Source organism: Anopheles arabiensis, chromosome 3, assembly GCF_016920715.1.
Source record: "Anopheles arabiensis isolate DONGOLA chromosome 3, AaraD3, whole genome shotgun sequence".
Lineage (NCBI taxonomy): Eukaryota > Metazoa > Arthropoda > Insecta > Diptera > Culicidae > Anopheles > Anopheles arabiensis.
This window is the reverse complement of record NC_053518.1, coordinates 50,577,743-50,605,320: the sequence shown is the minus strand read 5'-3', so window position 1 is coordinate 50,605,320 and position 27,578 is coordinate 50,577,743. Positions and strand designations below refer to the sequence as shown.

The window sequence follows — 27,578 nt, the reverse complement described above, 5'->3', positions numbered from 1 at the left end:
CTGCTGGTCACCACAGCTTTCCGGAGTATTTTCACCCTCCATGGCACTTCTCACACTCTAACTTGCACCAAATTTTTAATTTGTTACGGATGTAACAAGAGTAGCGAAACTGCTAAACAAAAAACAGATCTTTGAACACCTTTTTGAAGGGAGGGTTAAAAATTTGCTGCGCTTTATTTGCCTGTTTCTTCGCTACTACCGCTTAATCATTCCCTGTCTCGTAACGTTACGAATTCCCTTTCTCGATCATCCGGGTGGTCCGGATGATCGAGGCAGCCGAATTGTCCAACTAATCCTGATTGACAGCACCGCACGACTGTTGTTTACCAACAATAATATACAGGTCGATGCGTTTAGCGTAGAATGACATGTAACTGTTTGAATTTGACGGTAAGATTGAAAACTACAGGCTTTACCTGAGACACACGGCTCTTAAACCTGTATTACACGGTGGATTTTTTCATGGCAATTTTCTGTCAAACCTCTGTTTTGGTATTTTATAAATGTCAAGTTCGTTTTCCCTATCAAAAGATATAAAGAAATAAAAGTGCAAAACTTACCCAGGTGGGCGATCATTTGTCAGTGACCAGTGATAGGTTTGTATTACGTTACGTAACAGAATGTGAACCCCCCCTCTCCCCTATGTAACAAACCGTACCGCTACAGGGAACCCCTCCCCCCCTTTGAGCGTTACGTAATTTATGGACGCCCCCTTAGTCATTTTTATAAGGACGTCACACGAGGCGTAAACTCAAAAAGTTTACGCTTGATTTGTATGGGAGAGCGTAAACTTCCTGTCAAAAGATTTCAGGGTTGCATGGCTGAAATCCAGTTTACGCCAAAGTTTACGCTTCGTGTGACGTCCGTATTACATTGCAGCAATTGAACTTATTGCGCTTTTTTTTGTTTGATTTGTGAAAATGTAACTTCATCGCCGCAATGTTTGTTAACGGCATTTTTAGGTGCCACAACAGCTCGCGAGCATTGACCACACGCGAGAAAGAGATGGCGCTATGGAGGGAAAAAGCACGGACGACGGCTGACAGCGATTGGCCGTCTGACGCACCAACACATCCAAACCTGTGACAGCGCGCTCAGGCGAGGGGTATGAGGCGGAGCCAGGGACGGGTAGCTCGACGAGCTGCTCGACAAATTTGCCGTTGGAGAGAAAAGGAAGGCATGATAAAATTCTCAGAACTCCATGATTTCTTCCGTCGCTTTGCGCAGCGGGCTAGCAGTCCTAAAAATCTTATATGTTCCTTCAGAGACTTTGGCTCAGGCCATTTTTTATTGCTTCTATCTTTTTGTTATTGGGTTTTATGCCCTCTGGGAAATAATGTAACCCAAAAATTAAATCGAGGTGTGTAAGAATTTTGATTTTTTGTATTTTTAGGTTTACTTTTTGTAATGTGTGCAAAATGATTCGCAAATTTTCGTTGTGTTTGTCTAAGTTTTTTTCCGAATATAACCACATCGTCAACATAAACGTAACAACGTTTGCCAATGTGTTCGCGTGGGACATAGTTCATTGCTCTCTGAAAAATTGACGGAGCATTTTTCAGTCCAAAGGCATCCGAACGAACTCGCATTTTCCAAAGTTAATTGAAAACGCTGGTTTTTCTATATCTTTTGAATGCATTTTGATTTGATGAAACCCTGATGCTAAATCAAGGGTTGAAAAATATTTGTTACCCCCTAGCTGATCAAGGATAATTGAAATCTCTGGCATGGGGTACCTATTTGAAATAGTTTTTTGATTTAATTTACGGTAGTCAATAATAGATAGAACTAGTCTGAATTTTGTCTGTCCTGAAGCGTCTATTTTGTTCGGTACGATCCACACGGGTGAGTTCCACGGGGATCGCGACGGTCGAATAATACCGTCGTCCAATAGTTTCTGAATTTGGTTCCCTACCCCTTCCTTATATGAAATTGGATAGGGGTAGGATTTTTGGTAAATAGGTATATCATCTGTGGTGCATATATTGCACTCTACTTCGGTAGTACATGTGAGTTTCCTTTGTGGGTCGTGGAAAACTTGTTCGAAAGGGATTAGTGTCTTAATGAGTGATTCCATTTCAGTTTCATTTAGGTGTGTTGTCCTGATATCCTTTTCTATAGTCGCATTATTTACTCTGCGCTTGGCAGGTGTAGGGTAATAGAAGTGTAAAGGTACTCTAAAATCTTTTTGTTTTCCAGACACATGCAAAATTGGATTATTTGTTACAAGTTTTATGTATCTGTTGAAAATTATTTCCGTTCCAATTATACCATCAAAAAATGGGTGGAAATCATGTATAAGAAATTCGAAATTTTCTTGTAATATGGTTGAAAAATATCTGATTTAATTATTTTTGAAATTTCGTCTTTTCCTGTAACATCCTGAACTGTTTCTGTCGTTATATTATGTATTGTTTTGCCTTAATTGTTTGCCCATTTTGAAAATATCAGATTGACGTTCAGCAGATTGAAAAAATTTATATTTCCTTTTGTGGTAGGTACAGTTATGTACGGGAGAGGAGACACTTTAGGGTTAAATTTTCCCAGTTGCTCTGCCACCCCTTTGTTTCTTCTAAAAATTTGATTGCTTTTCTTGGTAATCTTCTTCAGCACATGTTTCCTCTTGGTTTCCGTGCTCTTGGTTGTCTGGTTCGTAATAATTAATATCCTCTAATAGGTGAGCCATTCTCTTTGGTTGTGTCATGTTATGGTGCATGGACGAAGAGCTGGGTCTCGAAAATTTAAGTCGATTACCATAGTCGACAACCTTTGATCGTATGGAATGATCAATTTCCATGGGTTCGATTCTTGGTTTCGGGAAAAAGGTCCGATTTGTGCGAATGCATTATTTGTTGCCGTTCTATGCGGATTATTTAGGTTAAATTCTGGTCTTTGTCTTCCCAAGTAGCAGAGCCGAAGTTGTTGAGAGATTTTGCTGTGTGCCAAAGCGAGAGGCCCTGTCTTCTCTCTCTAGATTTTGGACGGCAATCCGCCGCCCATCCCAAGGACGCAAAAACCGACAGCGGCCTGTGTAATCTGAGCTCCCTACAAAGCTCTCCACAAAGCTCTCGTCTGCAGTCTTGTCGAGAGCTTCGCCACAGGCGCCCGAACCATCCGTCACGCACACATCTAAACGTTCTGGTTTCTTCAGCCGCTCACGCATACCAATGTGTTTGCTCCACCCCCTTTTTCGGATTGCTTATAGAAATGATGAGGCTGTTCACATTTGCTTTATGCACACTTTCGCATGCTGTTTATTGAATAATATCCCTCTCCCTTCCCACATGTGTTTTGGCATACTCCCGCTGTGTAGACGGCAGAACGCTTTCCCCCTTCCAAATTTACCGTTCTTCCTCCTCTCGTTCTTCCTTCCTCCTACCGCGCTCGGGGTACCATCCGTGCTGCGCGTGTTCAGCTGGCTTCAGTTTAGTGATGACGTCATGAACAGGAGCTGCGCGTGTTGAACCGGCTTCTGTTAAGTAATGACGTCCTCACCGGGGGCTGAATGAAGCAATAATGAATGTAAGTAGTATGTGTTACTATGGAGAGTTTAGCGCATAGGATTAGATCAAAACTTACCTTAATATTTTAAAACTGGAAAACGTTTTCTTTCCGTCGCTCACTTCGAAGATTGTTGACGAGGCTAGCAGGTCGTTGTTGGCTAGCAGTCGTTGATAAATAGCGCACACACCTGTAACTTTTTAGACGCCAAGGGTTAGTTGAATGTACCTGCACAAGCACACAGCCAGAAACTTACCTCAACAATTTGCTAGGATAAATCATTCCATTACTGAGCAAGAAGGAACCCGGCACAAAACGTAAATGAACAAAGAACGTCGCACAAGAAACCACACCTTACTTCAGTACATCCTTCCATAGGGACAGTTCTGGACAGACTGAGGATGTCTAACACCCGGATGAGCGCGATAGCAGAAAAATCATGGTGGATCGAGAGAGATGTGTAGATTCGGTTCAACGCAATCCAACGGTAGATGGATGTGTGTGTGACCAACCAAAGACTTCAGACCCCGCTCCTCGCGTTTTTCATCCATAATTTTTCGTCACACGCACACACCTCTACATGGGCGGCGGTTTGCCGTCCAAAATCTAGAGAGAGAAGACAGGGCCTCTCGCTTTGGCACACAGAAAAACCTCTCAACAACTTCGGCTCTGCTACTTGGGATGTAGAGGTGTGTGCGTGTGACGAAAAATTATGGATGAAATACGGGGGAAGCGGGGTTGAAGTCGTTCGTCACACACACATGCATTTACCAGCGGATATCGCTGGACCGAGTCTACCCATCTCTCTCGATCCACCATGATTTTTCTGCTATCGCGCTCATCCGGGTGTTAGGCATCCTCAGTCTGTCCAGAACTTTCCCTGTGGAAGGATGTGTTGGAGTGATGTGCGATTTCTTGTGCGACGTACTTTGCTCATTTACGTTTTGTGCCATGTTCCTTCCCTAAGGACGCAAAAACCGACGGCGGCCTGTGTAATCTGAGCTCCCTACAAAGCTCTCCACAAAGCTCTCCTTTGCAGGCTTGTCGAGAGCTTCGCCACAGGCGCCCGAACCATCCGTCACGCACACATCTAAACGTTCTGGTTTCTTCAGCCGCTCACGCATACCAATGTATTTGCTCCACCCCCTTTTTCGGATTGCTTATATAAATGATGAGGCTGTTCACATTTGCTTTATGCACACATTCGCATGCTGTTTATTGAACAATATCCCTCTCCCTTCCCACATGTGTTTTGGGATACTCCCGCTGTGTAGACGGCAGAACGCTTACCCCCTTCCAAATTTACCGTTCTTCCTCCTCTCGTTCTTCCTTCCTCCTACCGCGCTCGGGGTACCATCCGTGCTGCGCGTGTTCAGCTGGCTTCAGTTTCGTGATGACGTCATGAACAGGAGCTGCGCGTGTTGAACCGGCTTCTGTTAAGTAATGACGTCCTCACCGGGGGCTGAATGAAGCAATAATGAATGTATGTAGTATGTGTTACTATGGAGAGTTTAGCGCATAGGATTAGATCAAAACTTACCTTAATATTTTAAAACTGGAAAACGTTTTCTTTCCGTCGCTCACTTTGAAGATTGTTGACGAGGCTAGCAGGTAGTCGTTGATAAATAGCGCACACACCTGTAACTTTTTAGACGCCAAGGGTTAGTTGAATGTACCTGCACAAGCACACAGCCAGAAACTTACCTCAACAATTTGCTAGGATAAATCATTCCATAACTGAGGAAGAAGGAACACGGCACAAAACGTAAATGAGCAAAGTACGTCGCACAAGAAATCGCACCTCACTTCAGTACATCCTTCCACAGGAAAGTTCTGGACAGACTGAGGATGCCTAACACCCGGATGAGCGCGATAGCAGAAAAATCATGGTGGATCGAGAGAGATGGGTAGACTCGGTCCAGCGATATCCGCTGGTAAATGCATGTGTGTGTGACGAACGAAAAACTTCAGACCCCGCTTCCCCCGTATTTCATCCATAATTTTTCGTCACACGCACACACCTCTGCACGGGCGGCGGTTTGCCGTCCAAAATCTAGAGAGAGAAGACAGAGCCTCTCGCTTTGGCTCACAGAAAAACCTCTCAACAACTTCGGCTCTGCTACTTGGGTTTTTCTCAGTTATGGAATGATTTATCCTAGCACATTGTTGAGGTAAGTTTCTTGCTGTGTGCTTGTGCAGGTACATTCAACTAACCCTTGGCGTCTAAAAAGTTACAGGTGTGTGCGCTATTTATCAACGACTACCTGCTGGCGTCGTCAACAATCTTCAAAGTGAGCGACGGAAAGAAAACGTTTTCCAGTTTTAAAATATTAAGGTAAGTTTTGATCTAATCCTATGCGCTAAACTCTCCATAGTAATACATACTACATACATTCATTATTGCTTCATTAAGCCCCCGGTGAGGACGTCATTACTTAACAGAAGCCGGTTCAAAACACGCAGCTCCTGTTCATGACGTCATCACTAAACTCAAGCCAGCTGAACACGCGCAGCACGGATGGTACCCCGAGCGTAGTAGGAGGAAGGAAGAACGAGAGGAGGAAGAACGGTAAATTTGGAAGGGGGAAAGCGTTCTGCCGTCTACACAGCGGGAGTATGCCAAAACACATGTGGGAAGGGAGAGGGATATTATTCAATAAACAGCATGCGAAAGTGTGCATAAAGCAAATGTGAACAGCCTCATCATTTCTATAAGCAATCCGAAAAAGGGGGTGGAGCAAACACATTGGTATGCGTGAGCGGCTGAAGAAACCAGAACGTTTAGATGTGTGCGTGACGGATGGTTCGGGCGTCTGTGGCGAAGCTCTCGACAAGCCTGCAAACGAGATCTTTGTGGAGAGCTTTGAAGGGAGCTCAGATTACACAGGCCGCCGTCGGTTTTTGCGTCCTTGGGTAGATGTGTGCGTGACGGATGGTTCGGGCGTCTGTGGCGAAGCTCTCGACAAGCCTGCAAACGAGATCTTTGTGGAGAGCTTTGAAGGGAGCTCAGATTACACAGGCCGCCGTCGGTTTTTGCGTCCTTGGGTTGCGGGTAATAATGTTGCATAGGCATGGGTGGACGTTGCGGGATATTTGAGCGGGGTAATGGTACCGGCTTTGGAATTCGTCCCCTGTATAGCGCGTTTCTTACGTCAACGTTTTGAAACTCGATACAGTAATGGTACGATTTTGCCAAATTTTCTGGTTTAAAATTTTTACAAAACATGGAAAGCGGGTCACCTAAACCTCTGATAAACGTGTCTAACGCTATCATGTTATAAAGTTTTACAACCACGTGTTCTTATCTTAACTTATGAGCGTCACTAACTCCGTTATCTTACTGTTGTAAGATTCGATAGTTTCGCCTAGTTGTGGATTTGAGTTGATGATCCAACGTCATCAAATCTGTTAGCACGTTTTTGTGTTGACTGTGTTGGCTGCGTGAAAAATGTAAACAACACAACTGTTGTCACCTAGCGACCGAGATATGTAGATAAACCAAGTTAGAAAAGGTGCCGCTAGGTGGCGTAAAGGTTGTTATCAACTGAAAGAGGCAAACATATACATTGCGAAAGAGATGAAGAGACAAGATCCAGCCTCCGGTCATACACCCCATAAAGGTCGAGCATAAGGGCATAGACAGGAAACGGCGCGAAACTATTGCCAGTAGCAAAAGCGAGTGTGACCGGACAAGTTAAAAATATAGAAGCTGCATCAAACGTTAAATACTATTTTCTTATTTCAAACACCCGGAAAGAAATTGTTACCGAAGTAACAAAATTTCTTTTGTCCGAATAGTAAAGACATAGCACTTCTTCTATCGCTGACCATTCGGTCGGCATGTTATTCGTAACAAGAATGTCGTTAGCTTCTCCCTTGATCTTTCTTCTAATTGTTTTTAAGATTAAATAGAACTCACACGATTCTTTGAAGTGTTTGAAAAGCTCTAAGATGTCTTCAACATCTAAGATGAAATTCGAGAGGTTTTCGGATTTCCATTGAATTCGGGTAAATCGGCTACGATCCTTGGTATATTACCCCTGTCGTGGAAAGATAGCGCTGGATTCACCACAAAATTGGGTGCGTGCGCAAACGTGTGCGCGCCCATTACATTTTTGCTTTTTTTTCCGTAATCATGAATCATCTTAATATTGGTTCTGAATATTTCTATCAAATTTTTCAGAGGGTTTTCTTGGTAAGCCAGTTTTTGTTGTATTAGTGTGTTAGTTTTTTTGAGTGTCTCTAACTAGCCTATCCTATTAGTTCACTTTTGACACTGCACTTCCACTTTTTCGGATATTGGGGCCCTTCACGATTCTAGTCAGTTTTTTGTATGGAGTTTGACAGTTGGAGGCTGAAATCATGTAAACACTCCATACAAAACCACATAAAAAACTAGCCTGCAATTTTCAGTCTAGATTATTCTAGCCTCAAAGCTAAAATTAGATTCGAGTACCTGCTCGAAAACACGGTGTTGTTTACATTCTAGAATCAAAGTGTATGTAGTCGAGGTGGTTTCATACCATGTTTTTATAACCAATTTTGAATATCACTTTTGACTGGATGGGTGAAATCTTTTGTTCAAACAAGCTTTCTTGAGGCTTGAAGAATACTCAAAGCACTCTTAAAATCTTCATTCAGAAGCAGAAGCGATAAAAATCAGCCTTTTAAATTCATACACCTTGGGATAAGCCCACCTGTATATTATACTCACTTAGATAGCTGCTTGAAAACTCCTATACAATGCCCAGTCAGACAGCCTTCTGTTAATTTACCCATTTGAGCAGTTTTGTGTCTGTCATAACAGTAATTTAGGAGCAATTTAGCGGTGCGAATTGTTGTCGTTTGTTGTCAGTGAAAAGATGTAAATTAGAACAAAAAGAGTATTGTTTTAATGATCTTTTAGTGGAAGAAGACATCGGCGGTGTGTTTAAAACTGTAAAATGTAAAAAACAGCCGAGAAATTGCATTTATTAGTGCTATTTGTGCACCACCTTCTCCGGGTGAAGCGGCTGTTCAAGTCGAGTTTGCTTAAAAAAATACATTGTAATCGTTTGTATAAGTTAAAGACAATGATTGAATAAAAGCATTCAACTGTAATATAATACATTTTGTGTTATTTATTAACAATTTGGCCGACAAAAATAAAAATAAAATAGAGGAAGAAATAGGATCTGTCAAAACTGCTCGAATGGGTAAATTAACGACTGCTAATTTACCATTAAATAACTCTTAAATTACCGGTAATTTAGCGGTAAGATAGGGGTAAATTAAGTCCGATTTGTCTGACTGGGTGCAAACAGCTGACAGGCTGAAATTTCAGCCTACGAACTTACAACGGAAAGGGCCCCATTGTTTAGGATATTTTGTTGTTAATATTACTTATTTATATTCACCAAAATATTTCCGATATGAGTAGAAGCCGCATCGTCTGATGCCGTCTCTTCTCGTGGTTAGGCCCTCCTTAGTGGAGCTCGTCGCGCTTCAATGCCTCAAATCGCTGGTTAAACGGCGATGGTTATGGGACCGGACGTTGAATTCCTGTGTTGTAGGGCAGCTGGAGCTCGCTTCTTCTAGCGAATTATACAATTACTTGGGGAGGCTCCCTGTTCGGGCGCCAGTTACAGTTTTCCGATGAAGTGGGTGTTTTTAAAAAAGTCAAAAGATTGGTTTGGCTTTTAGTTGAGAACTAATTTTATTTATTTATACTACTTTATCTGCTTCACATCGGTGTGTCCGTTCTGCTTGTTCAGCACACGCGCATCCGTATTGCGTCGTCAGCGACTGTGACTCCGCGCGTGTCGTCGAAATGTGAGAACGTCGGTTGTGTGTTCAAACACTTCGTTTTTGCTTGATTTATTCAAGCACAAGACAAGAACGGAAAAAAACCATATTATACAACAATTACTAAAGCAAATCGTATCATACCTTCAAATAGGGACGTAACACTGTATTAAGGCAAAGACTCGTCTCTTTCACAATTCTGCTAATCCAAGAACGAGACATCTGAAATAAAATAATAAAAATGATTTATTTTCAGTTTTAACACCGTGCTAATCATACTAACCCGAAATAAAAATTGCAAACTACTGAAGGTATGGCCTGTAGCTATGTAGTGAAGTAGTACAGTCCGAACTCAATGGTTGAACTTCGATTCTCTGCCAACTATTGAATATGTGCTTTTTAGTTGGCACGTTTTTCCATACAAAAATTGTTCTTACTGTCTTAATTTATTTCTGTCAACATACGTCCTTTTGGCCAGCTGTGGCGTGGCAAGTTGGCGTCCACGATACGTACGACGTCCCCTTCCTTTATTGGTCGGACTGGCTGAAACCACTTGGAGCGGCGTAGGTAGTCTGCGACCCATCTCTTCCAGAAGGCGTCAGCGTTACGTTGCGCCGTCATCCACATTGATGATACCGCTGCTGGTGAATCTTCGAAAGGGACGAGGGGCTTCGTACCGTCAGAGCTGCCCAGAAGAAGATAGTTCGGCGTTATGGGCCTATCCATCTCTTCGTTGAGAGGAACATATGTTAACGGCCTTGAGTTAACAATCATCTCCACTTCGGCTAACGTAGATTGCAGCACTTCATCCGATGGGAGCCGTGGAAGGTTGAACTCGTTCAAGACTCGTTTAACGGATCGCACAAGCCGTTCCCAACATCCACCAAAGTGAGGAGCAGCTGGAGGATTAAACGTCCACCTAAAAGATGAACTGGAGAACAGGAGCATTAGTTCATCTACGTTTACCTTCGACATATCCTCCTTCGGCTCCCTTGATGCTCCGACGAAATTTGTTCCACGATCGTTGATGATTTCCCTTGGTGAACCACGTCTCGCCACGAATCGGCGTATCGTCAGGATGCACGAGAACGTGTTAAGCGAATGCGCTACCTCTAGGTGAATGGCACGGGTGGTTAGGCACGTGATAATAACTCCCCATCGCTTTTCCGACCGACGTCCCACTACCACGTACATTGGTCCGAAATAATCCAGGCCCGTATACGTAAAAGCCCGTTGTGCGACCGCTGTACGACATTTCGGTATGCTTCCCATCATCGGTGGATCCGGCGTAGCTTTGGAGTTTTTGCAATGCTGACAAGAATTCCTAACCCTGTTGTACTCCGCCAGCACTCGCGGGATGTAGTATCTTGCGTGAACCTCGTTGATGACCGTGCGGTGATTACAGTGACGATATTTCACATGATATGCGTGCAGGATTAGTCCGGTAACATGATGTCGTCTTGGGAAGATAATAGGCCTCCGTAACGCTTCGTCTGATAGTGAGCATTTATCCAAACGCCCTCGCATCCTAAATAAGCCATGCTCGTACAGTTCTGGTGACAATCTATAAAGGGTGCTATCTTTCTTCTGCGGTCTCCGTAGCCCTTCCTCTAGTTCTGTTCGTTGGTTGAGTGACTTCATTTCGTCTGGGAACGCTTCTAGTTGAACTTACATGATTATGAAACATTCAGATGCAGCAAGATCTTCCTGCGACAACGGCCCCCGTGTAGGCGGTAATCCAGATATCCATTGCCGAGCGTTGTTGATGAATCGTACCATATCACATACCCAATCGATCGTACGAGTCTCGTCCACCTGGAAAAGCTAGCAAACGTTACAATAAGGTTGTGTGACAACGTGATGAAGTACACAACGCCGTAGTTCTTCCGATATGCCTGGCGATACGGGATATTCTGCTGGCCACTCGTCCTCGGATTTCCATGTGAAGCTGGGTCCACGAAATTGCAGAAAACATGCAGTTGTATGTTTGGAGTTGCAGCGGACGTTGTCAGGCGATAGCAGCGTGGAACCATGACGGACTGCATTGTTGGTAAAACGTGTATCCTTTTTCGTCATCTCTCCGTACAACCTGCATCAATCGGTTGATCCCAGCTGTAGCCTGAGCGTCAGATCTCCTACAGTAAAATCTTTATAAACATTAAGAATTTTCAGCGGCCAATGAGGCCAAGTGGATCATATATTAGCAATAATGTACGCAATACTTCGCGTTTCGTTGGGATTCTCGCACCGGACAAGAGGCTTTCATCATGTTCAATGTTGAGGCATAATGTAAAGGCGTCCTTAGAATCTCGAACCCTCCCTGTGCATGGATATACCGAACATCCTTATACCAAATACCGGAAATATTGGCAAGTAATAGTCCCGTATATTCTGCTATCTCGTATTCTTCTAATCGTTGAAAATATCCCTTTCTCTCATAATCTCCCATTTTTCCGTAATGGCTTCTGCTAATGCCGTGTCCTTTCGCATTTTCTTTTTCAGGCACTCATAACGACGAAGAGCAATTTGTTTGTTACAAGGCAACCGAACATTGTCGTATTTCCAAAGAAGCACTGTCCTATCTCCCGGACTCATGTTTAGTCTCTTTTGATAGTATTCGAATTGGCCTCCCAAGAAACATTTCCTATAGCTTTTATTATTATTATTATTATTATTATTATTATTATTTATTTAATCTTCAACGGGCCGTATGGCCTAATTAAGATGTAACAGTTCAATAAAAAAAAAAAAAATACATAGCAAAAATAAGATTTGCATCGCAATTCACTGCGGCCACGGCAAAAGCCGGAGACGTTCCTTGAAGCACTGAGTTGAGATGTCGAAGTCGAAGCAATCCGAGACAGTATTGAAGACAGCCGACATGCGGAACATAGGGTCAGACCGACCAGCACTGGAACGGGGTTGAGCGAGCCGTAGAGTTTCTCTAGACCTAAGTGTTCGGGATGGTGCATAGATATCGACTCGAAGCAACAAAGGCGATTACCATTAAATTACTCTTAAATTACCGGTAATTTAGCGGTAAGATAGGGGTAAATTAAGTCCGATTTGTCTGACTGGGTGCAAACAGCTGACAGGCTGAAATTTCAGCCTACGAACTTACAACGGAAAGGGCCCCATTGTTTAGGATATTTTGTTGTTAATATTACTTATTTATATTCACCAAAATATTTCCGATATGAGTAGAAGCCGCATCGTCTGATGCCGTCTCTTCTCGTGGTTAGTGTTTGGGATGGTGCATAGATATCGACTCGATGCAACAAAGGCGATGAGTCGATAGAGCCATTTAGCAATCCAGCGATGAAATAGCACTGTGCATTGCGTCTTCTAACCGAAAGAGGTTCAAGGCTTAGATGACGGCACCGCGCAGCATACGGAGGAAGATTATTGCGATCCTGCCAGGGAAGTAGGCGTAGGGCATATACATTCCTGCAAGACTGCATCGAAATTTTCTGTTCGTGGTGCAAGCGTAATGGACTGACTATCTGCATCGAGAAATGCTACTGTGTGTCTTTTAGTCGATGCAGGAGCCCAGTGACTGGGACCTACTTCATGGACGGCACTGCAGTTAATCGACAGAATCATGCCAAAGACCTGGGCGTTCTGCTTGACTCTAATTTGAACTTTAAACAGCATATCGATGACGTTGTAGCCAGAGGAAATCAATTACTTGGCGTGGTTATCCGGACAACTAATGAATTCCGCAACCCCATGTGCATCAAAGCTGTGTACAACTGTATCGTTCGTTCGGTTCTGGAATATTCGTGCGTAGTCTGGAGCCCAACTACCGCTTCTTCAATTGCTCGACTTGAGGCGATTCAACGTAAGCTCACGAGATATGCCCTACGCCTACTTCCCTGGCAGGATCGCAATAATCTTCCTCCGTATGCTGCGCGGTGCCGTCATCTAAGCCTTGAACCTCTTTCGGTTAGAAGACGCAATGCACAGTATTCTTTCATCGCTGGATTGCTAAATGGCTCTATCGACTCATCGCCATTGTTGCATCGAGTCGATATCTATGCACCATCCCGAACACTTAGGTCTAGAGAAACTCTACGGCTCGCTCAACCCCGTTCCAGTGCTGGTCGGTCTGACCCTATGTTCCGCATGTCGGCTGTCTTCAACACTGTCTCGGATTGCTTCGACTTCGACATCTCAACTCAGTGCTTCAAGGAACGTCTCCGGCTTTTGCCGTGGCCGCAGTGAATTGCGATGCAAATCTTGTTTTTGCTATGTATTTTTTTTTTTATTGAACTGTTACATCTTAATTAGGCCATACGGCCCGTTGAAGATTAATAAATAATAATAATAATAATATCTCGTGAGCTTACGTTGAATCGCCTCAAGTCGAGCAATTGAAGAAGCGGTAGTTGGGCTCCAGACTACGCACGAATATTCCAGAACCGAACGAACGATACAGTTGTACACAGCTTTGATGCACATGGGGTTGCGGAATTCATTAGTTGTCCGGATAACCACGCCAAGTAATTGATTTCCTCTGGCTACAACGTCATCGATATGCTGTTTAAAGTTCAAACTAGAGTCAAGCAGAACGCCCAGGTCTTTGGCATGATTCTGTCGATTAACTGCAGTGCCGTCCATGAAGTAGGTCCCAGTCACTGGGCTCCTGCATTCGACTAAAAGACACACAGAAGCATTTCTCGATGCAGATAGTCAGTCCATTGCGCTTGCACCACGAACAGAAGATTTCAATGCAGTTTTGCAGGAATATACAATCACCTGTGTTATGTATAGGCGCGGAAATGTTTGCATCGTCGGCAAACAGACTGACACTGTCGGGAGGTAAAGCAAGTGTTACATCGTTGATGAGAAATATGAAGAGAAGCGGGCCAATATTGCTTCCTTGTGGCACACCCGAGCTGCTGACTATTTCTTTGGACATCCGCTTTTCAATTTTCACGATGTATGTGCGATTAATTAGGTACGACTTAAGCCACTGTACGAGCGGGCTGGGAACTCCTAGCTTATCGAGTTTAGCGAGAAGAATTGCGTGCGGAAGAGAGTCGAATGCTGCTTTTAGATCTGTATAAATTGCTTAACATGAACCACCATCTGAATAACTTAAACATGTCTAAAGAATGCTTTACTATGAGTGTACTAAGCCTTATAGTTTTAACATGTATTTTGAAAATGCTTAACAGTCTTTAAAGTTGTTAAACATTTAAAACGTTCTGAAAGCGATTATAAGACTGTCTGTTAAAACTATAATAGGATCCACATAATTTTAACATGTCTTTTAAAAATGCTTAACAGCCTTTAAAGTTGTTAAACCTTTCAAACGTTCTGAAGGCGATTATAAGTCTTATAAGACTTATAAGATGCCTGGCCTTAACCATCCAGTAAACGTATTTTTAAGCATGTTTTAAGACTCGTTATTTGAGACTGGGACACCAAGATCAACTAATATTTTTAAATGCGTATTAAGTCTTGAATGAAGGGAACTTGGAACAAACTATACAGGCTGCATTTGAGATACTGTAATGGGTTAGGCGATAGCTACGGTCGCCATATGATGAGCGTACAGCTGTACATCAAGTATCTTCGCGGTAGGTGAGTTTTTACTGACATGAGCCGAGGTAGAATAACACTTTTGTTCGAAGCGGACTTTTCAACACTTGATCGTCCAGGCGATCATAGAAACCTTTAGGAGGTTTCCCTTACTGGAAACGTTGGAGTTTAGAAGCCTTACCTGGGGTAAGGGGGTAGTAGGGTAGTATGGTATGGTAGTAGGGTGGGGTAGTAGGGGACATAACTAAACTCTTGAAATAAGTTGGAAGGCAAAGTATTAGGAAGTGTAACGTCCTATCTTGGCAGTCCGAACGAATCTGACCTGCCACGGTCGGAATTGGTTTTATTTATACTCAATGGGTTTCGAAATATTGGTTTTGGAATGTGTTTTTGTCCTAATTAAAGGTTATTGATATGAGGTACAATTAATACATTTTATTGGAGTGAGGTGTCTGTCAATTTGTACCTATGCTGCGCTTTTAGTGTTTTTACGAAGGTTCTGGAAAGTTTCAACTGTTCTAGCCAAAGAACGAGTGCGTTGGTCGATCTTTGCCTACACTGCGCTTTTTAGCAATAAGTTGCTATGCGTCTCTGTTTGTCCACTTTGCCGCAGTAACGCTTGAATTGCTTATGTTGTGCGTTTCGGTTGTTTTCGATAAATGTGTCTCAATTGTTTTTTCTATGAACGGTATGGTCTGGGTGTGTTGCTATGGTGTGGATTGATTTGCTGATGTGTTATAATGAATGTGTTGCAATGGTGTGATTTGGCTTTCCGAAGTGTGTTACAATGTGTCTATAGCTGATAGTGTGTATTATAATAAGTTCTGTATAGCAGATATGCTACACCTCCCCCCTTTAATAGAATAACGTAATGAAAAACAATGATTAAAGTTATTCTCCTGTGTACTTAATTAGTCTGTTTTTGTGTAATGTAGAGGTTTTCTTTTTTGTATTGTTTTGTATTACGCAATTAGGCCCTTGGTCACTTACTACTGTGAAAGGTCCAATGTCGACTGGATCTAATTTTTTCTGTTTTCGTTTTCCAAATAAACCTGATGTTTCGTCGCGAATAATTTTCGGATAAAGTTTCCTTTTTCTTTCTTTGGTTTTTGCTGCTGATAATTACCGAAGCCGTTGTAAGAAATTGCTGCCCGCTGCGTAAATTCAAGCAGTTTCCAGCGCATAAAATGCACCAAAATCTGCCCCGCTGCGCAAAGCGACGGAAGGCGTTATGGCGTTCTGAGAATTTTATCATGCCTTCCTTTTCTCTCCAACGGCAAATTTGTCGAGCACCTCGTCGAGGTGCCCGCCCCTGGCTCCGCCTCAATCGCTGTCAGCCGTCGTCCGTGCTTTTTTCCCTCCATAGCGCCATCTCTTTCTCGCGTGTGGACAACGCTCATGAGTTGCTGTGGCGCTTAAAAAACCGTTTACACACATTGCGGCGATGAAGTTGCATTTTCACAAATCAAACCAAAAAAGCGCAATGAGTTTAATCGATGCAATGTAAAAATGATTACGGAATCGCTAGCGCACGATGGAGGGTTTGCTGTGCAACGCGCAGAACCATAATTCGCTCTAACACGTTTCTAACACTAAGCTTTTGCTTTCGTCTGTTGTGGATTACATAGATATGCTAAGCATCCTGCGCATGTGTGTATGCAAAACTGTCGCCAAATGTAATTTCTTCCGGAATGTTATGATCCATCGGTCAAAGAAAGGAAGGTGTTGATGAAAGGCGGAAAGACGAATTGAGGCCCCTGAGGAGGGGGTACTGACACACAGCTGTTGGAAGATTGAACAGTATACTTAAATTGCCAGCGGATGGGGGGAGGGGGGTTGCCATGGGACTCCTACGATCATCGGTCACAGGCCCTAAAATTGTAGTCGCCATGGGGGGAGGAGAGGTGCAAATGGTTCTCCAGCCACGGAGCCCTAAAGACCATCTTTCCGGGGGCCCTTGTCGAATAATCTTTCCACTTTTAGACATACGGCATACTACAGGCTAGAGATCTTCGGCGACCGCCTAGTCCGCCTATCGTTAGGTCCGCCGCTGGTTCATGGCCCAGTTTTTTTTTATCGTGGAGGTGCATCCTTCCCTCTGCCTGCAGCGTATGCATCGAGCAGGGGACAGTGTGGCAGAATGCAAGTTACCCACTGGATAGGAGCGGTCGCGCGGCAACGCCATCATTCCGCACATCTGCATGCCCGTCGTGGGTTCTAACCGCGTATGAACCGTCCGCCGTAGCAAGGGGTGACTATCCGGCTACGCGGTACTCAAGACCTGAAAAGGCCGGCATGATCGCGTAGGCCATTACACCAATAATAATAATAAGAAGAAGAGGAATAACATAGCATAACAGCCCACACTCGGGGATGGTTTTTGTTTTGACTTTGGTGCTGCCGGGTCTACCGCTGTGGCGCGGCAAATGCACGGAATGCAGTCGACCAAAACATGAACCTACCGATCCGAACCCATTCCAAGGCATTGCCGGTCAATCCGCGTCATGATAACTACTCCAAACCAACAAGCCACCAGATTCTGGGCGGACAGGTGCAGCACCATACGCGCACCGTAATAAACAAATCCAGAATCCTCTTTTGTATGGATTCAATTCAAAATGTTGTTTCCACTTGCGCCCGCTAGCTGAATTGGAAAGAAATGTGCTACATATCACATGCACGTTTGCTTCGATCGTGTGTCTTTTGATACTCCCAACAGCAGAGACGATCGCAAAGATGGTGGTTCCAATAAAATGGTTGTGTTGTCTCCCAGGTAGCGAGATCGAAAATGCATGGACTTTGTAGCCGCAGCGGATGAAAATGTACGCATCAGAATGAAATAGTTTTGGTGTTTCCAAACGCACGCACACACACACACACAAACACACAAACAAGCGCGCGCAAACTCACACACAAACACGCACACGCACACGCAAACTCACACACACACACACACACACACACACACACACACACACACACACACACACACACACACACACACACACACACACACACACACACACACACACACACACACACACACACACACACACACACACACACACACACACACACACACACACACACATACATACACACACACACACACACACACACGCACGTACGCGCGCACGCGAGCATGAAAGCGCGCACGCCAGCACGCACCCACGAAAGCGCGCTCGAAAGCACGCACCCCCGAAGTCGCGCAAGCACGCATTACCCCCCCCCCCACTACACCCCCCGCCCCCACCACGCATGATCGATTACGGCTACCTTATCGGTAGAACGGTTGGTTCAGCTTTCTTGTAGCATCCTCAACCTTAGCGCCGGGCGGGGTGGGGGATCGCGACATGATAGAGTGAACGGCCACTTTCCCCGCGCTGTGTGTGTGTGTGTGTGACGAGACCCAAAAACTCGAGACAGATTTCGGCACATAAAAAAAAAAATTATAGCCACTATACATTGTGCTACATGATGCTTAGAAGGTCGTTGAAGCATCCAACATGTTCAAATTAAAAAATATTAGATTAGTGTTAGACGTTCTCCTACGCTTGTTTTAAATAGGCTACTTCACCCTCAATTGGCAGGGGCATCGAATGGTCTCATCAGCAGCGGCACGAAATAAAATAAACCATCACTACACCGATAACACTTTGAATCCCAATCCAGCTTCTCCCACAGCGTCTCAAGGTCACACACAAATTAATAAATGCTAACACCCACCAATAACAATACACAACCGCAATGCACATATGAGTATCAACGCATACACCGCAACAGCCAATCCGCTGGCGGCGGAGGGCACGGGCTGAAGCGCAAGTAAGGCAGGGCAGGGTGAGGGAGGGAGAAGAAGCGGACGAGAAAATGGGCGCCAATATTTTTAAATTTTTTTGACCGTTTTTTTTTTGCTCCGTCGCCATAAATAGCTCGTCCATTTCGCCAACAGATGGCGCTAAACTTGCTCGACCCAGCGCAGGAATCGCTGAAGTCCAGCGCGGGAGAGCAGCCAAAATCTGCGCTGGCCAGCGCAGATTTTGGTGCATTTTCTGCGCTGGAAACTGCTCGATTTTGCGCAGCGGGAGCGCAGGAATCGCTGAAGTCCAGCGCGGGAGAGCAGCCAAAATCTGCGCTGGCCAGCGCAGATTTTGGTGCATTTTCTGCGCTGGAAACTGCTCGATTTTGCGCAGCGGGCTATTACAATGAGTGGTACTGTATCTTTATTGAAGATTTGCTGTCTTTTATTCTTCGCTTTTATCAAATTTTCTCTAGCAATATCGTTTGATTTTTGGAGTTTATATTTCATTTCAAAATAATATTGGTCAATATTATAAACTGGTTCTATTTTTGTTTTAAATATATCTTGTGGTAAATTCGCTTTTCTTCCAAATACCAATTCGTATGGTGTGTAGTTTGTGTCTGTGTGTTCTGTTGTATTGTAAACAAATTCGTAAAATTTTGTCCAATCGTCCCAGTCGTCATGATGTTCGTTTGTATAACTTCTTAGGTATTCGTTTAGACATCTATGATTTCTTTCTAATGATCCTATTGTCTGTGGGTGGTAAGCTGTGCTAAAAGTCTGTTTGATCTTTAAGATTTCTGAGATTTTGTGTAATATTTCATTGTTATATTCTAGTCCTTGATCTGATTTTAATTCGATAAATGTTCCAAATGTAAGAATAAAGTTTTCTACCAATGCTCTTGCTATAGTATTTGCTTCTTTGTTATGGATAGGTATTACTACGATGTATTTTGTTAAGTCACATTGTATGGTTATTGCATACCTGTTGTTTTTGTTAGTTTTTGTTAGTGGTCCTACTGTGTCGATTGAAATTATGTTAAAAGGTTTTGTCGGTGTTGTAGTTACAACTGTGTCTTCCTTAGTATGTCTAGTTGTCTTATTAACTATGCATGCCTTACAATTTCGTACGTATTTCTTGATATCATCTTTCATATTTTTCCATTTATATTTTTCCCTTATTTTCTGGTACAGTCTGTACTGGCCTATATGTCCTCCCGAAGGGGTCATATGATAATCTGCAATTATTCTCAGCCTATCTTTCTCTGTTGTTATCCATCTAGTTGGAGTAAACAGGATTATTTCAAACTTGGTAATGGCTCTGTTGGCGATTTCCTTAATAGTTTGTTGGGAATATTCTTTAAATAAATGGTCTTCTTCTGACCACGCTAGCTTATTTCTTCCATATTGCTTCGTGATTTTGCACATTTCTAGAAGAGCAAACTCTAATGCTTGACTTCCATTTACATCTTTTCTCAAAAGAAATTTTCCTAGTGCTTTACTATATGAATGGTTGTATATAATGAATTCAACGTTGTTCTTATTTCTCTGCGTACCTATTTTCAATACCTTTCTCACTTCTGAAGGTCTATCTGTTTTCCACATCGCGGGGTGATCAGTCCCTGTTGTTGCGATTGGTTTACCTTTGTTTATATCAATTTGTGCGTTATTTTTCTTAACCATGGCTCTCGTATTAACCATTAAAATCGTTTTGGATTTTGGTGTTGATGCTTTCAGGTCATCCGAGTTAAGGATTATTCTTGATAGTGCGTCTGCCGCAACATTAGGTTTACCTGCTAAATATTCTATTTCAAAGTCAAATTCTTCTAAATCTAGTCTCATTCTAGTCAGTTTAGAAGTAGGATTTTTCATACCAAATAAGTATGCTAATGGTCTATGATCTGTTCTAACTATAAATTTTTGACCATATATATAAGGTTTAAAATAATTAATTGCCCAATGTATAGCTGTAAGCTCTTTCTCGATAATTGGCTTATTCTTCTCTCCTGGTGTAAAACTTTTACTCGCAAACGCGACTGGTAAATCGTTTCCATCTGTTATTTGTGATAACACTGCACCACATGCCATATCCGATGCGTCTGTCGTAATTATAAATTGCTTTTTAAAATCTGGATATTGTAAAATTGTGGGTGAGAGTAAGCTTTGTTTCAAGGTATCGAAAGCTGCTTGACATTCTGATGTCCATGCAAACTTAACGTCTTTTTTAATCAAATTATTAATAGGTTTAGCTATCTTTGCAAAATTTTGTACAAATTTACGATAATAGTTACAAAATGCGACAAAACGTCTTGCTTCATCAGCATTAGTAGGAATCGAGAAGTTTTTAATCGTATCAAACTTCGCATCGTCCGGATAAATTCCTTTATCTGTTATTTTATGACCTAAGTACGTTACTTCTGTTTTGGAAGAAACAACATTTCTCTGCATTTAGTTTAAGGTTATACTTTCTTAGTCTATCAAAAACTTTACCTAAATTACTGATATGATGCCGTGCACTGCATCCAGTAACTATAATATCATCTATATATACAAATGCTAGCTCTGGTGTTAAACCAGCCATAACGATAGCCATCATTCTTGGAAAGCTGTTTGGGCTAATGTTGAGTCCAAATGGCATTCGTGTAAACTGATAGTGGCCTGTAGGTGTGGAAAAAGCTGTATATTTTCTAGAATTTTTATCAAGCTCGATTTGATGAAACCCTGACATCAAATCCAATGTGCTGAAATATTTGGCTCTTCCTAACTGATCAAGTATCGTGTCTATGCGGGGTAGAGGGAATTTGTCTGGTAAAATTTTCTTGTTTAACTGCCGAAAATCCACTACTAAACGCCATTTCTTCTTGTTTTCAACTGTTTTCTTCGGTACTAATAGTTTCGGTGAATTGTATGACGAAACAGAATGTTCAATAATATTATTTTTTAACATCTTTTCTACCTGGGATTGCATTTCCTCAGTTTGTGAATGTATTTGCTTGTAATTTGGCATATAAGAAGGAATGTTATCTTTCAATGAAATTTCCTGGGTATAAAAATTGTTAGTAGAGACCGGTTCATCTTCTAAACAAAATATATCCGAGAATTTTGTGATAAGATTTTCTAACTCTTCTCTTGCTATTTGTGGAATATTTTCTATATGGATTTTATGAATTTTCTGAATTCGTTCCTTAGATGTGTCAAGTTTCTTCTGTAATTGCTCATACTCTCTTAATGGTTCAACTTCTGGTGTATAAGATTTTATCTCAAAAGAAACATCTTTATCTGTGGTATTAATGAATTTGATATACTGATTACGTGTTGAGACTATTGTGTTTCCGCAAAATACTCCTGATTGGATTTCCTGTGATAAGATGATTGAATCTTCTGTCAAATTTGGTATAGTTATTTCTCGTACTACTTCACTTCGTTTTGGTAAAATATAATTTCCATTTACATTGTCTTCTATTGGATGTGAAATCAATCCGTTATCAGATGAGAAGTATATCATCCAATTAACATAATCAACAATACATCTGTGCTTTATAAAGTCTTTTCCTAACAGTCCGTCAGAAAAAATGGATTCTACGTCTTCTATTATATGAAATTCGTGTACAATGGAATAATCGCCAAAGTGAATTGTTGCCATAGCAGTTCCTAAAGTCTCTGATTCATGGTCACTAGAGCTTATCAAAGTTAATTTTTTTGATGTATTGATCTTGCAACCTGGTTTTAATTTACTAGCTTTAAGTACGGATACGGTTGCTCCTGTATCTATGATGAGTGTGCTATAGATTTCCTTTGCAATTTCTATTTTAACTTTAACAAAATTATCTACATCAGTGTTTATGGTTAGTATAGGGTATTTTCTGATGCTTGAGAGTGGGCTACAAAATTATTCTGTTCTTCTGCTGTTACTGTATTATGAATAGGCGCTCGAGTATTTTGCCCATTGCTATTATTCCTCTGACTGGATTGTACGTACTGATTTCTGTTGAAATTATTTTGTCGATTTGACTGCTGATTTCTGTTGTTGTTAGTATTGTTATTGTTGTCATATCTGAAATTATTATTATTTCGGTTGTTGTTCTGTCCATATCTTATGGGTGGGAACCTGGGTGGGTTTTGTGTTTGAAACCTATTATTATTTGGGAATTTTTTTAAATTGTTCCTTCCCTGGTAGTTGTTTCCATACCCTCTATTGTTCCTGGTAGCGTTTGAATATAGGATCTTTGTCTGATCATTCCTTCCCTTTTTCGTTTTGTCTTCTAGCTCCAACTTTACTGCTTGCTCTATTGCTTCATGCAAGGATTCAAATTTACTCGATCTCATTATAATTTTGGTCTCGCCATCTTTAAGTCCATAACTCAATGCACTGATTCCTGATTTAGTTGCCTTTTTTCTGGCTACTTCTGGCGCTATCTCTTCTGCAATATATGCTTCTTCTAGTTGTTGTGTTAATTTTTCAATAACGCTGCCAAAGTCTTCTATCGTTCCAGTCTGTTTAGTATTGTCCATTTTTGATACTACGATCTCTGGTGTTACCTTTATGCTGCACCTGTCTTGTAATTTGCTAACTATTTCTTCAATTGAGGTTGGGGTTTCCCCTACGACAATTCGCGCTTTTCCTGTAAGACGTCCTAATACCAGTTCTATTACTGTTTCTTTATTTTCTGGCTTTACTATTTTCCTTAATACATTTAAGTTTGATACCACACCTTTCAAATCCTTCTCATTACCATCATACTTCGATATGAGAGAAGTGGTGATTTTAATTAATTCCATAATGTCCGCCATTTTGTCAGGTTTCGTTTCTATTGTTATGTCAAATTGGTTCTCTGATAATGTCGTATTTAATGAATCTGGATGTCTTTCGAAATGTATTTTTATGCACTTATTTATTTCGTAGTATATGTATCTACTCTTTTAATTAGCTTCGTTAATATTTCATCTTTAATATACGATTCGTGCTTTCGTAAGAGTTCTTGTATCTCGTCGTATATTTCCTTAGTATTATCCCTTAATGTTGTTAACGCGCAAAGCCTATAACATTTGTTCAGCTGTTTCACCTGTTCATAAATTCTATCTAATATTTCTATTTTTTCGAATAGCTTTTGCATATTTATGCAGACTCATCAGTAAAATTGCATATTTACGGTACCTTGTTTAAATACATAGCATGTATTTGTTGTTGTTGCTGCTGATGGTACTACGCTCGTTACCGGTGCTTGGTGTTTAATCGGTGCTTGATGTGAAGTTCTAAGGTGTCATCATTCGTCGCTCGATGTCTTGTCGAGGTTGGGCCATTTGTCCATTCTCGCCTGCCAATCCAGATTGGGCAGTGAGCTCGCCTTGTCTTTTTCGTCTTCCACGTTGGGAACGGCTGTTCCTTTCAATCTCGCTGGCCAAAACTTGTTTTGCACTGCTTTTATTATTCCATATCACTTGCTCCACGAATCGTATAGATTACCAAAATGAGTTATATTATATAGGCAGTTGCATGTTATTGATTGCATCACGTTTTGCTACAGTTTTCAATATTTTACTTTGTATTACTGATTATTGAAATTACTTTGTAGCATATCTGCTAAACAGAACTTATTCTAATATACACTATCAGCTATAGACACATTGTAACACACTTCGGAAAGCCAAATCACACTATTGCAACACATTCATTATAACACATTCAGTAAATCAGATCATACCATAGCACCGCAACCGGAAGAGTTCAGGCCGTCCATTCAAACAAATAACAGATGTGACACACTTATCAAAAACAACCGAAACGCACAACATAAGCAGGAACAGCATGTAACCCAAAGCAGGAACAGTATATGCATTAAACCCAAAACAGGAACTTAGTGACAAGAACCATCGTTCTTGCCAACAAAAGACAAACGTAACTAGCTGAGTGAAAACAATAACTTTCCAACATACAACCCGGAACTAAATGTGAGAAACCCTTAACTTCATTTGAGTATAAATAAAACCAATTCCAACCGTGGCAAGTCAGATTCGTTCGGACTGTCAGGATAGGACTATGCCCATCCAACATCGATCGACTTCTCATTTAAAGAGTTTAGTTATGTCCCCCTACCCAAGGTAAGGCCTCTAAACTCCAACGTTTCCAGTAAGGGAAACCTCCTAAAGGTTTCTATGATCGCCTGGACGATCAAGTGTCGAAAAGTCCGCTCGAACGAAGTTTTATTCCACCTCGGCTCATGTCAGCGAAACACTGACTTACCGCGACGATACCCGAAGTACAGTTGTACGATCATCGCATTACATGGCGACCGTAACATTATCCAAACCCATTACATGGCGACCGTAGCTATCGTCCGAACTCATTACATGGCGACCGTGACCTTAATCTGCAATCGACAGGCAGAAGTGTAAGCAAATTATTTGAAGTAAAATGTGATACGTACAACGGTAACGTAAAGCTTAAGTGTCGTGTGACGAACCAAAAGTATTGTGACCATAACCGGCATTCGGCGGAAAGTGAAAAAAAGTGTCAAATGTGCAATTTTTTTACGGAACATTCATCAACGCAGCTGGCGCAAGTAACCCATATGTAAACAAAAGCAATAACGATGAAAGAACAGCTACAAGCAAGTTTCGTACAGTGCAGAATGAAAAGAAAAAACATTTAGTGCCATGTAAGTGCAAATTGAATGTTTAATTGATGAACAAACATTAACCGTACACAGTGTTGTGAGAACCTACCCAAATGTGTAAAAACGTATTAACGCTCATGCGATCGGTTTACCTAGTAGAGTAACCTTGAAATGGGAAACTATAGAAAAAAAGCTAACTTTTAACAACAACCCAAGTTCAGCACAGTACAATATAGCAATCTATACGATTCTTGGAGCAAGTGATATGGAATGATAAAGTGCAGTGCAAAACAAGCTATGGTCAGCGTAATTGAATGGAACAACCGTTCCCAACGTGGAAGACCAAAAGACAAGGCGAGCCCACTGCCCAATATGGATTGGCACGCAAGAATGGACAAGTGTCCCAACTCCGACAGAACATCGAGCGACGACTGATGACATCGCAGAACTTCACATCCAACACCGAGTATGTACCTAGCACCGATTAAACACCAAGCACAGGTAACAAGCGTAGCATCAGCAACAGCAACAAAAACAAATACATGCTATGTATTTAAAGAAGGTACCGTAAATTACTGATGAGGCTGTATAAATTGGCAAGAGTAGCATAAAAAACAGGTTAGGAATGTATCCCCCTTGCATATTAGATGCAGATAATTATCCACAAAAATGACAAAAGCAAATTTGAACAAAAATGCGAAGGCAAGCCAAACATTAGAGTTTGCGCTGCATCAGACATGCCCAAACGCAAAGAAACGCAAAAGAATCAAGTTATTACTATCAATGATAGCATATTAAAATATTATACCCAGCAAATAATTAAAGAAGTAAGAAACAATTATATTTTCGATACTGATTTTTTTGAGCATCAAGTTTAAAAAAAAGATAAATACAAACAGTACAGAACATTTTCTATAACCTATATGTCCAGCACAAATCAAACAAAATAACATTTTTGTATTAAACTATATAATCTCTAACAATTTAACGGAATTGAAGTACATCAAAACGCGAATAATGGCACAGTTCAATTTGGAAGACGCTTTGGCTCTTATACCCATGTATAATGGCTCAAACGAGCAACTTAACTCATTTATAAGATCGATACAATTTGCCAAAAAAATTTTCCAGCAGATCAGGAATCAATGCTAGTTGAATTTATTTATACCAGATTAACAGGAATAAATGTAATAATTCCTGGATTGTATTGAAAGATTAAAGTATACATAAAATGCCTAACATGTCCATGTCGCCCAGCTATCCCAACTACAAGTGATACACGTTCCAGCCAAAACCAAAACAAACCGTGCCGCATCTGACGTGTGTTTTCGAAGACGACAATTGTGAAATTGAAATGGACAGTGTACCAAAAACGGCTTGACTTGTTTGTAAGTGGTAGACAATCGTGTTTTTCAAATCGAAGATTGCTAGTAGACTGTGGACAGTTGTTAATTGGAATGGAAAACCCTGTATTTTACACACGGACCAAACGATACGTCCTTTGCCTTAGCCGGTCGGGAGAGAAGAGAACGATCTCTCTATCCCGAAGCGCGTCGATCGTGCGTTCACGCATAGGGTCGCCTAACATCGGGCGCATGACGAACTCTGTCAAGGCTTGTACAGGGTGGCTCCCAACATCCCTCCTCTTCAATTTCTCTGGTACGACCGCATCCACTGTGGCGATCTTCGAACACGCGTAGAACGACGTAGGGGCTGCACCGGTGAAGGCGATGATGCACTGTCAGCTGTAGCGAAATCTGGAGAACTTAGAACATCCGTATTATTTGACGATAACAAAAGGGACGGAGACGATTCAGACATGAAAGGTAACAGTGACGGGGATGACGATGAAGACGACGGAGACGACGTCTGAAGACGAATACGCACAGATGACAAAGACGCTTGACATTAAATTGAACGTATGACGATGTACGATCGGCTACATAAAATCTCACCAGGACCAGGAATTATTGGTACTTTCTGGGTGGCATCTTGCTCCATGTACTCAGCTTGCTACGATTTCGTCCGTATAATATGCTGCTCGACAAACCATCGACATATGGCGCAGTCTTAATAACATTAGTGTGCAAAAATCGGCGAAAATTGCACTGGTAAACTGCCTACCATTGGAACTTGAATGACACCATCATGCACCGTGCATGACTTTAAAATGATAGCTTTCATTCAACCATTTCTACGCTGCACGCAAATCATTCAGGGAGTAGAAGTCAATCATTATCTATAAACACAACCACAAATATGCGACTCTAATGTTCAAATGCCAAAACTTTCGCTGCAATACATCATTATCTCAATACGCAGATATCCTGATC

The 27,578-nt window shown here is 41.8% G+C and overlaps 1 protein-coding gene and 2 long non-coding RNA genes across 6 annotated transcripts; all 3 read right to left on the bottom strand.

Moving 5' to 3' along the window:
• Nucleotides 1-3,251: 3,251 nt before the first annotated feature.
• On the bottom strand, nucleotides 3,252-3,977 carry LOC120902602. Of its 2 annotated transcripts, none has more exons than XR_005739441.1 (3): nucleotides 3,758-3,977; nucleotides 3,580-3,697; nucleotides 3,252-3,501 (listed from the first exon to the last, which is right to left on the bottom strand). It is a non-coding gene; the product is annotated as an uncharacterized LOC120902602 (long non-coding RNA). The 2 variants fall into 2 exon arrangements; XR_005739440.1 differs by having other exon boundaries at nucleotides 3,580-3,691.
• Nucleotides 3,978-4,709: 732 nt separating this feature from the next.
• Nucleotides 4,710-5,328, bottom strand: LOC120901982. Of its 2 annotated transcripts, none has more exons than XR_005739356.1 (3): nucleotides 5,206-5,328; nucleotides 5,042-5,145; nucleotides 4,710-4,963 (listed from the first exon to the last, which is right to left on the bottom strand). It is a non-coding gene; the product is annotated as an uncharacterized LOC120901982 (long non-coding RNA). The 2 variants fall into 2 exon arrangements; XR_005739357.1 differs by having other exon boundaries at nucleotides 5,042-5,139.
• A 3,887-nt stretch (nucleotides 5,329-9,215) lies between these two features.
• Nucleotides 9,216-11,924, bottom strand: LOC120904591. 2 transcript variants are annotated; one of them, XM_040314685.1, is made up of 3 exons: nucleotides 9,569-11,924; nucleotides 9,430-9,507; nucleotides 9,216-9,351 (listed from the first exon to the last, which is right to left on the bottom strand). In XM_040314685.1, exon 1 carries the CDS (start codon nucleotides 10,924-10,926, stop codon nucleotides 9,727-9,729), a length of 1,200 nt encoding a protein of 399 aa, XP_040170619.1. In that variant the 5' UTR covers nucleotides 10,927-11,924; the 3' UTR covers nucleotides 9,216-9,351; nucleotides 9,430-9,507; nucleotides 9,569-9,726. The 2 variants fall into 2 exon arrangements, with proteins under 2 accessions (XP_040170619.1, XP_040170618.1); XM_040314684.1 differs by having other exon boundaries at nucleotides 9,216-9,507.
• Between the last annotated feature and the right edge of the window lie 15,654 nt (nucleotides 11,925-27,578).

Coding starts and splice junctions, on each gene's coding strand:
- LOC120904591 (XM_040314684.1), bottom strand. CDS start 10,926: ATGAAGTCACTCAACCAACGAACAGAACTAGAGGAAGGGCTACGGAGA.